At 38.1% G+C, this 11,258-nt stretch overlaps 1 protein-coding gene across 1 annotated transcript in view; it reads right to left on the bottom strand.

Annotated features, from left to right (window-relative positions):
- Nucleotides 1–667: 667 nt before the first annotated feature.
- PCBD2 (pterin-4 alpha-carbinolamine dehydratase 2) overlaps nt 668–11,258 on the bottom strand; it is a 33,036-nt gene continuing 22,445 nt past the window's right edge. The window contains exons 3-4 of the mRNA XM_083728670.1: nt 3,568–3,648; nt 668–1,610 (exon numbers count right to left, since the gene is read on the bottom strand). Coding sequence (XP_083584796.1) covers nt 1,515–1,610; nt 3,568–3,648 — 177 coding nt within the window. The 3' untranslated portion in view covers nt 668–1,514. The remainder of the gene's footprint in view (nt 1,611–3,567; nt 3,649–11,258) is intronic.

Genomic DNA, 11,258 nt, shown 5'->3' with positions numbered 1-11,258 from the left:
GTGAAGGGGCGGGTAAACAACTGAAATGATGATGATGATACCCACTGAGCACAATTGGGCTTCCACAGTGACATAATTGTTTTGAAGATCAGAGACAAAGCCTTAATTCAGGTGCATTAGGTGTTTGCATACTTTCATCTTCTATTAGTTTTCATAGTAAGTAAATGGCTTACTTTATCATGGGAGGCAATAACATCTCAGTTATGTATTCTTTCTGGACAATCTAGTTTGTCTTCCTATATCTTCAAAAACTAAGGAGCGGCAATCCCAAATGTGCATATTCACTTTGTACTCCCCACATACCCACCTATTATATATTAAGCCATATTATCTATGTAGTTATTGCTGCTTATTTCTCACTGGATGAAACATAAAACAGTCTCATGCTAAAAGCAAATAGCCCCAAGGCTGTAAAATATGGGACATCTGGCAACAATACCATAGGAATTTGTTTTAGGCAGACATATATAAAGATGAACATTATAAATCCAAGAATTTCCAATAAGAATATACAGTTTATGCTAAAGCACTTTGTTACTATCACAATTATACAGAATAAAAATTACACAGAAACAAATTACAGAAGAACTCCATTTACTCATTCCAAATGTTCACATGATTTTTGCCTCTCATAACACAAGTTGCCTTTTTCGATGTTTCCCCCCCCCCCCCCACTGAAAAATACTTTACTGCAATGCCCTGCTTAAAAACCACACAAATGCCTTAAATACCTAACAGGTCTTTTAAGAAAGTCATCTCAGACTGCAGTCCCATTCAGGGAGTAAGCCCCAATGAACAAAGTGGGACACACTTCCAAACTCTGCCAGCATAGCATGAGACTCTTAATCTCAGGGTGGTGGGTTCAAGTCCCACATTGGGCAAAAAGATGCAATCAACATGACTTAAAGGAACTTAACCCTAAGTGGATTGTGGCCACAATTCTTTAAGTCCATAAACCATTATGATTTTCAAGAATGCAACGTGACCTTTGAGCACAGAATTAGGTCATGTGTAATGGCTGGTATCCAACAGTCCCATGCATGAGGATGGTGAGTCCTCTTTTTGGTGGGGTGAGGGGGGTGTCATGAGGAGCTACAGTGTGAAACAGGTAAGCCTGAAAAGCACCAGGATTTCCATAGAAATTGCAAAGGGCCTTTTAATCTCTCAGCCTTTGATGCGCAAGTTACTACAGGTCAGTTATCAAGCAAAAGCTGCGGTTACAAATAATGCTTATCACCATTCAATGCAGTATCAGAAATTTGGGCTGCAGTTCTCAGGCTGATCTGTGTCTTCTCCATTACAGGATATGAGGATATGCCTAAGGAATCTCTCTTTCCTTACTCTTCAGCCCCGGAAGCAATGGAGAAATTTGAAATCAATTTTCAGAGAGAGAGAGAGAGAGAGAGAGAGAGAGAGAGAGAGAGAGAGAGAGGACTGAACAAGCATCTCATAACAATGCAAAGAAAAATATTTTGAAGGAAATGCTATTTTGTGATGATTTCGGCATTCATTTGTTAGACAGATGCAGCAGCTTTGTCAATAAACTGAGCCAGCTTGACATCTCGCTTCGTCAGTCCACCGCAGTCATGGGAAATAAGAGTTATCTGGACCTGTTTTAACAAGAGAAGAGGAAAATACATATAATTTGCCAGCCCATGTGGTCTAATGCAGACTGACCAGATCCGGATTCAGCCTGAAACTCTTTTACACACATCTTGATTTGTATATTTACAAACAGTTGGTTTAAATAAATAAAAAAAGACCTGTCTGATTGTAAATTGGAATGGCACGGCTTTTTCAAATAAAAAGGCATCACATAACACAGCTGTCAGGTGAGCAGCCTTGAGAGAACTTGGAGACTAACCAAAGAGAGCTCCAGCGCAGAGCACAGAGAACACTTTAGGGTTAGGATTCTTGGGCTTCTTCCAGAAAGAGGTGTCCAATTAAGTTACTCAGTTTGGGGGGGGGGGAGTTGCACAGATTGATTTCAGAAGTCATTGACTCAACTGCAAATGCTAAGTTGTGCGACTCAAACCAGAATCCTAACGGTGAAGTGCTGGCAATACTTTGCAGATCAGCCCTGAAAGGGAAAACAAACAAGATCGGTCCTTTAATGGTTAAATACAGCTGCCTGCAAGGAATTATTGACACCTCCAGAATGGAATACTACATGCTACTTTGCTAAATTTCTGTTAGCCAAAAAAAAAAAAGGTGGAGGGAGGTAAGTGATAGAGCCTTTATGATTTTTGTCTAACTCTCAGATATGAAAACTGTGCCGGAAACATGTTTAACTCAGACTTCTTGCTTTCCACTACTACTGATTATCAATTTTCAATACAAATATAGGAGCCTGTTATTATCAAAAATGATGCTGTGCATATTGCACTCATACAAGTCACCCTTAGATTTGGTTTAAAATGGGTTATATTTATCTGCAAGCAAACCTTTCTCACAGTGCAATGTGAACACTTAGCAAACAAATCATAAGCACATAAGTTTAAGATCCTTCTCTGAGACTTTCATTTCAAGTTGCTTTCTCACAGATTCCTGCCCCCTTCACAAGTTTCCTATCCCTCATTTCAGAGCTAAGAGGCATGTTTTGGTTGTAAGTTGCTTTGGGTTGCCCTGGGCAAATTTAATAAATAATACTAATTGTGATTCTAACATCCTAAGAGTCTGAATTTCTGATTTCTTAATTTGTCATTAGATTTGGAAAATTTGAAAGCAAAGAGGTCTTAATTTTCTTTTACTTTTAAGAGGCCTAAGGAGAAACCAATTTTAGAGATCTACTTTGGAAGATGGATTGCAGCTCATGGTGTGTTGTAGGGTCATCCTAAACTCATGTATGGCAAAACAGGTTTTGAGTTGCTTTCTTCAGTTTTTAAAAAAGCTGCACAACCTGTCTGACCCAAAGTAACAGTGAGACAAAGGAAATAGGTCTGTACAACTTGGGTGAGGAATCTCTGGCACTCCAGATGTGGTTGGTCTTCAGTTCTTAGCAGCCCCAGCAACACAGCCAATGGTCAGGGACAATGGGAAGCACTATCCAACATCAGGAAACTCACAGGCTCCTCACTCCTGATGTATGTTATGGGGGAAAAGGCCTCTCTCAAACGTCCAGCTCTCAAAACCACCATCTGTTTCCAACATTAGATACTTAATGTTGTTGTTTAGTCGTTTAGTCGTGTCCGACTCTTCGTGACCCCATGGACCAGAGCACGCCAGGCACTTCTGTCTTCAGATACTTAATACATTTACACAAATGTCTTCCTCAGTGTGCCATACATGATTTTTATAAACATGGAGTTAATATCTCTCAAGCAGCCCTAGAAGTACTGGCACCTTAAAATCAGCGAAATATAGTCTCGCTGCTGGGAGGTTAACAGAAGCATGCAAGACTCTGAAATACTCTGTTGTGAATGGAGGAAGCACCTTTCAGGAAGGTGAGAGCAAGCGTAGGATAGCAGAAACAACAAATAAGGCCAAGATTCTCTACTCACATTTCCAGGCTGTTTTTCAAGTATGACCAGCCAGTGAAAATAAGTATATTATGATGCAGTTCATTACCTTATTGTATACATTAAACCACTCAGGGTGGTGATTCATCTTCTCAGCCTGAAGAGCAACACGAGTCATAAAGCCAAAAGCCTGTGTTAAGAAGAAGAAAAATATTTAAAGGTATTATATGCTTTGTTGCTGTTTCCCTCCTTATGGGAAAACTTAAAAACAAAAAAACAACAACCCTGCATGAAAAAAACAGTTGTAAAAATAGCCTTGCTGGATCAGGCCAGTGGTCCATCTTGTCCAGCATCCTGTTCTCACAGTGGCCAACCAGATGCCAGTGGAGTGGGAAACCCAAAGTGATAACCTGAGTACAACAACATTCTTCTGTCCTGCGGCTTCCAGCATACTGCCTCCGACTGTGGAGCCACTGTGGATGATAGGCACGGATAGCCTTATTCTCCATGAGTGTGTCTAATCTTCTTTCAAAGCCAATCAGGTTGGTGACCATCACTGTCTCCTGCGGAAATGGGCCTGCATAGTTTAACTGTGCACTGAATGAAAAAATCTTTTATTTTACCGGTCCTGGATCTCCACAATCCACTTTTCCCCATGTCGTGCATAATTTTATACACTCCTATCATGTCTACTCTTTTTTTTTAACATACATATGCCACTTTTAACTTGTGCAAGAATAGTAGAAGGGAAGGGCAACAACAAAACAAGGAAGGTGCTGAGAAAAGGCCTGCAGTGGTTCCAATGCAAACAAAACCCAGCATAACTTCACTTGAGGAATAGAAGTGTTAGCTAAGAATTAATTCTCAATGGCCATACAATATTTGACGGGTGAGGTGGAAAAACATATCAAGCCCATCCATATAATAATAAAAAAAATTCTCAAGCTGCATCCAACATTAGTTATACTTAGAGTAAACCCATTGAAACTAATGGACATGATTAGCTTAAGACCATTAATTTCAATGATTTTACACTGAGTATGACTAACATTGAACATAGGAAATATACTTTAGGAGTTGCATTCAAAGTGCTTCAAATGGATTGTGTTGTAGATAATGAAATTCTTTTGCACATAGAACAACTTCTGCAAGAGCAATGGAACTTCGCCATCCAATCTGCTCTGGGGGATCCGCCGAACCCTCTGGAGAATATTTGTGAACGGTTGGAGGGGGGCATGCAGGGGGAGGGAGGGGAAATTTCATTTTATGTGTGCAATGATTTGGTTTCATACGTTACCTCAGCGATTCTTACAAAAGCTGTATAAAAGTAGAGCATTACTACTACTACTACTACTACTGTTGCTGGTAGCAGGGAAACGAAGACCATATTATTTGGCTTATTGACCACCTAGTGAGTTTGTGGCTGTTGTGAGATTTGAGTCAGATGCTTCCACATACAAACTCTTATCTGCTAGGCTATACCAGCTTGGCTTTGTATGAATCTAACTCTGTAACTTGACTTCCAATACTGAAGTCAAAAGTACTACTAATAATCTAGTGTAAAGATTATTTTAAAAGAAATTTATCTATGATCTATTAAATATGTTCTTTAAAAATATATCTTTATAAATTTACTATCTAACCATAAATCTAACTGAAATCTCATTACAAAAGGGCCTGCATAGAAATATGTTCAATCCTACAGCAGCAATTTTGAACGAACATATAATCAAGAAACAGCATAATGGCTGGTAATAGTTCCAGTATTTTTTTTTCCTCCGCCACTGGTGACTGAATGAAGTACGGCTTTGCAAACCATTTTGTCAGCAAGATGAATGCAGTCATTACAATCAGGGCAAATTATTCCAATGAAGTTTTTCATTTACAAATCACCAAACTGTCAGCAATTGAAACGGTCAGGAGCGTTCCAATACGGGTTTCCTTGACAGTCTTGTTTCATCGCAGCCTCAACCTATCCATGTTTACCCGAATTAATCGCCACTCAGTTCTACAGGACGTTTTCTAGTAAACGTGAACAGAAGTGCAGTCTTTATTTCACTTGCACTAAATGGCAATGTTTTCAAAACTTGAAACCTTTGTGAATAATGTAAGCGCTCAGCAGTAATTTATGCAAAAGGCTTCCATAACTATGTTTAAATACCAACTGTACAAGTATTTTAATTTAATATTTGCTTTCTTCAACATATGGCTGGCTGTTGTATATGGTCAACTTCCTATGTTTTTATAAGCAGGCAAGGGCAAGCAAATCAGAGGGTAAATGTTAGTTGGTAGCCATCCCGTAGGGAATAATTCAGCCATTAGAATGCAGGCTAAACTTCACCGGACATAATCTAGGGAAAGTTAAGCACAGGCAAGTCTCATTCAAATAAAAAAAGTAATATTAATCAACTTGAAGTGCATTTGTAAGACCTCTTGGGCTTCAAAGGTTACATGGCACATTTTAAGTAAATAAATGATTTGTTCCTCTTGTAAGGACTGTTGATTTGCACATATGTAGTGTGGAATATTGGAGTCTTCTGATCAGGTTTACATCGACATGCAAGAGGCACAAATCTTGGTTACAGTCCATTTTAAACACGTACAGCCATCCCCCTATTGCATACATTTTGTACCATGAAAATGAGAAGCAGGTCTGTTGAAGTAATTTCAGCAGAGCAATCTCCATTAAGCCCCCTAAATACTTCCCTTGCTAATTAAATGAAATTAGAACTTTATTGTTTATGGATCACCTTTTGTATCTGTAGGCCTGTAACCTTCCTTTTATAAAATACAATTGGCAGTGGAGGGAGAAGCTATTTAGGATTGATTATATATGAAAACATTATTACATAATCAGTTTGGACATTTCTTCACGTCTTGAAACATAATCAGTAATTGGGTGTAATTGGTGATCAAGGAAACTATCTGGTGATCAATTAAAGTAATTACCAGATTCCGGCATCACGACCAATCTTAATTTGAGCTGGAGTCTGCACTTCTTCAACTTTAATTTAAAAGAATGAATATTATTAAGCAGTCTGCGAGCCAAGATCATGGTCAAGCATACGTGATATGGCAGTAGTGTCAGATTCGTTTTGGTGAGTTTTGTTTGCCAGCAAGCCGCTTCATGTTGGAAAGTGTTTTGTTTATTCTGAAAAATACCACCATGGCCTTGACCTTCATTCCAGCACCATAAGTATTCTAGTTTACCACAATGGGAGTATTTTCATATCCGGATTTTTAAATCATTCATCAGTTTTAAAAAGCAACTCAGTGGAAAACAAAAATTAGCACTGTGATTCTTTTAATAACGAGAGCCCTTTTAAGGCCAAGGTGTCTCCTTATCCCACTGATTGAAAGTGAAAAATAAACCCTGAAAAGGTTTGTTAGGGATGAAAGGCAATATAAAAATAGTTTAAAAAATAAATAAATAAGGAAGGAAGGAACCAAGCTAAAACTTCCTAAAAAATAGGTAAAATGAAGCCAAGGTAGAAACATTCGAGCAAACTACTCATACACATCACAAGCCTTGGGCCAGGAAGACTAGAAGTGTGCAGAATCATGCAGACTCATGTCATCCATGAGGTAAGTTGAAAAGCCATGAAAGGTCATTGGCTTCTACTGTGATCTGGCACTTGCTAGGATGAAGAAGAGGTTTTGTGTGTGTGTGTGTGTGTGTGTGTGTGTGTGTGTGTGTGTGTGTGTTTAATTTATGAATTGTTTCCCAAAGCAATATACAATAGTCCAGGCTTTCAACTCCACACCTTATCAACAGAACTGACCCAAAGGATAAAGAGGAGAGGGAGAAAAGTTATTGTCTCTCTCAGTAAATGCACACAATGCCTTTCTAAAGGAGCCAATACGAGATATGTTCAGATACAAATGTCTGATATGTCTGATTTTTCACAGAGAATTTCTCATCATCCTCAACATGATCCAACTAGGTTTTTTTAGTTGCAACTCCAGGAAACTATGACACATTACACAAAACCGCATTTTTTTATATAGCATATGCAGTGCACAATCCCTAAACATCAGTAGACCTGATACCTGAATAGGGTTAGCATATTCATTCATTCATTCATTCATTCATTTATATTTAGGAAATTGATGTCCACTGCTTACTAATGTAATTAAGTGGTGTATCAAACATTGCAGCCTACATTACAATTCCTCCCTCCTTCCCATATCACAACTGGGTGCCACTTCTTGATTCCTGAAGAGGGTTAGATACTTGCTTATCAGAAAGCAGCTATGAGAAGGCCTTGTGCCTTGAAAAGTCAGATAAATAAATAGCCAGTTCCAAAGGTTTCATCACACTCCACCATCATACTTCTGATCATGATAACAACAGTGATTTGGCTAGAATTATTCTAAAGTGTTTTGTTTTTAAAGCACAAGCACAAAAATACAGGCATTAAAATGTTCTATCACATCTTTTAAGAAGCAAAAAAAAAATTAAGTAAGCAGCTAGAAATGCATCCTTAAAAACCATAAGCAATAGTCTGCATTTACAAAAAGATGGCCTTGATAATCTAGTATTCCCAATAAAACTGAGCTGAAACTTCTCTGAAATGACAGCAAATTCCTCTGTTATGGGCAAATACAGGTAGTTCTATAAATGTGGGATCCTAAACATGTTGTGTTGAACTCAACAGGACTTGCTTTCTATGAACATACTCTAAGAAAAACAATCAGGGGATGCCAGAAAACTGTTTTTATATGGGCCAGATATATGAAACATACAACCTCCATATGCTGTGGCAATGTTTTTATGCAATCTGCATTTGATGACATCATTGTGATAAATCTGTCCAAACAGAAATAAATGAAAGGACATTTTGTGCTACTTTCTTTGCGCTCAAAATCACCAAATATCTATCAGAGGAGGACACTGTGTCTGGGGTAATTTGCTATTACTCACTCATAGATCAGGAAAGAAAACTATTTCAAGACTTTTTAAAACTCAATGACTCCAAAGATGCTAGCAGAAAAACCTCTTCCCCTCATGGAAGGACTGCTTCCAACCTAACAGGTCATTCTGCACAAAATTGTCACAAGGTTTTTCTCAAGGCCTTCTATAGCTCACTATATTTTATATACTACAGCCTACACCTCTCCTATTCACCATGTTTCTCATACTGTAATGCAATTCACCAGGACATTGTGGTAGTATACTACAAGTCATACTCCTCTAGCTTGCAGAACAACTCTTATGCATTTTCTCCATCCACCTGGTTCTTGGGATCCAAGCCAATGATTTTGGAACATGTTTATAAAACTTATTAAGCAATTTATCCAAGCAATGTAAAGTGCTATGGGTTGTTTGGATTAGTTTTACATGCAAACTCAGTTTGTTTCACTCCAAACAATGAGATAAAGCCAAGGTTCGTTATTGGCTCAACACTCATGGTTTTTTTGGAGAAGGCAGATCATGAGCCCTGAATTACCATTACTTTGCTCCAGGTAAGAGAAATAAAGTGGATGTGATTTTCTATCTATGCACCAGCACACTTCCTCATTCATCTTTAGCCCTAGTTTAGGTGCAAGCAAGGGCAATATTGACACATAAGTCCACCACAGCCTTTCGTATTACTCGGATACATTACCAAGCTTGATAAGTATTTCTTGACATGTAGGTAGATTACCCTTCCAACTCTACAACTGGAAGGAATTTTTTTTGTTTTGTCTATGATCTTATGTTTGCTTTTATGTCATAAAACGATTTCTGCAGCACACGTCCTATAACATTACTGTAGCATACCATTATTCTGGTCCCATTTTGCAACACATATGCATACTATTCACTTCTAAGGATTCATACAATTTCTTTGGGAAATGGAACAAAATTACTGAAGGCCATGCTATTTAGAAAGCTATACACTTCCTAACTATCTTTTACTTAGCTTTGACTAGCTTCATAATATTCTCTTCTTGTGCCAGTGACAATTACTATGTCCAACACACACAGCCAAAATCAATACGACAGTTTTCTAAGTAACTGGGTATAAAATGGATTGGGAATAGATGTGTTATATAGGTCTCCATTCTACTTTCTACAAATAATTTATCAGCAAATCCAATTTACGTGCTTCAGTGCCACTCATCAACATAGCATGCCACTTCCTACATATAGGAACTCCTTGCTGGATCAGAACAAAACCAGCATTTTGTTCTGAACAGTGGCCAACCAAATATTTATCACAATCAGGGCATGAAGGCAACAGGCACTAGAGTTGTCTATCCACAAACAGAGGATGTGAGCGGATTTCATGCAAACTGTACACTGTTTAATCCTTGGGTTTCCTTTTTCTGGTATCAGATCCATCATACCAAGAAAGTTTCATCACAATGAAGATGGATCCGAAATTTGTTTAAACGAACTATGATATACTGACACTTCCTAAAAATTACACTCAGTTATGATTAATTCCTCTTTTCTCCACAAATGACTCCTACTGGGTTACCTTGGTTTACATTTATATACACAGAGTTGATTCTGTATATAACATCATATTTGGAGAGACATGCTGCCTGCTTGCCCTAGTAACACTGAAGAAAGAGGGAAACTGCAATAGTCTGGACAACCAGCCTCCTCTAGGAGCCTACCACATCCTAGGAGGAGGTGGGGGGCGTCAGGGCATTCATGAACATAAAAATCAGAATGTTTGCATTTCTGAAAAATACAAAAGTAGAGTTACAGCTGTATGGCATCAACATGCAACTTTCACTTCATTTACACACTAATTCATGTTGGGCTCCAAATTTAGATTCTTCCAGTAGGGCAAAAAACAAGGCATGCCACACTGGAACCTACATAACTTCTGGTATCTGCCTCATCACAACTTATTCATATAAAACAGAGACTTTGTTCTTTTTATGCTCAAGGGCAGGTTAGAGACCAGTGTTCAGAGACAGAGCTCTACACCTCAACTCTGTATTTTTCTAAGAAAATTAGAAGAACTTTAAAGAAAATATATGGAACTTTGCCCTTTTTACTAGGATTGTAGACTGCTCCATAGCTTCCACACTTGTTTACAATTATGCTGGTGAAGAAACTAGCTAGCCAGCTCTATATCAAACATTTTGACAGCAAAAGCACAAACACTGATCTATTTTAAGTAGTTTGCCACTCTGTGTAATCTTGTAAAAGCCATTCTTGCCTTTGATATTTAGACTGTTTACACTAAGTATGTTATTCAAACAATGTTTTACATATTAACAAATAATGTGAACAAAACTTCACGTTATAGCAAATTCTTTAACAACTGTCCTGCCAAAATGCTGTGATTTTCCTATAAAATTATTCCTATTTGTTGATCTTACATTGGATGAAACATACTGTAACAATCTTCATAATTTATGTCCTGTTGGGACACCATGATTTAAAGTAACATAATACAGACCAGCACCACTGCTAATCTAAACCACCTGACCAGATAAACAACAGCTTCCCCCTCTCTCTTCACTGAGGGCATTTCTGTTTATTGTCATATGATTTGCTAATTTTCAGGACATGAAGAATAAATGCAGCCAAATCGAGCTGTGGGTAAAAGTAATGGCCATTTACACAGTATTTTCACATGCAGGTATTAGCACAACGTCAAGAACTGCAAGAGTGGGTATGAGATATATAGAGAAAACATTGGTTTAAATCAGTACGCTTTAATTCTTAAGTAGTTTTGGAAGCTTTGTATTTCCCAAATAAATAGAGGTAAAGACTAGGTCCAGCAGCGAGCAAAGGAGTGGGAGAAACTGGTCAGAAAACAGGTGGAAATGTATTATTTACACACCACTGAT

Source organism: Podarcis gaigeae (assembly GCF_964106915.1).
Source record: "Podarcis gaigeae genome assembly, chromosome: 2".
NCBI lineage: Eukaryota > Metazoa > Chordata > Lepidosauria > Squamata > Lacertidae > Podarcis > Podarcis gaigeae.
Note: the sequence above shows the minus strand (reverse complement) of the source record. Positions and strands in the feature narration are given on the sequence as shown.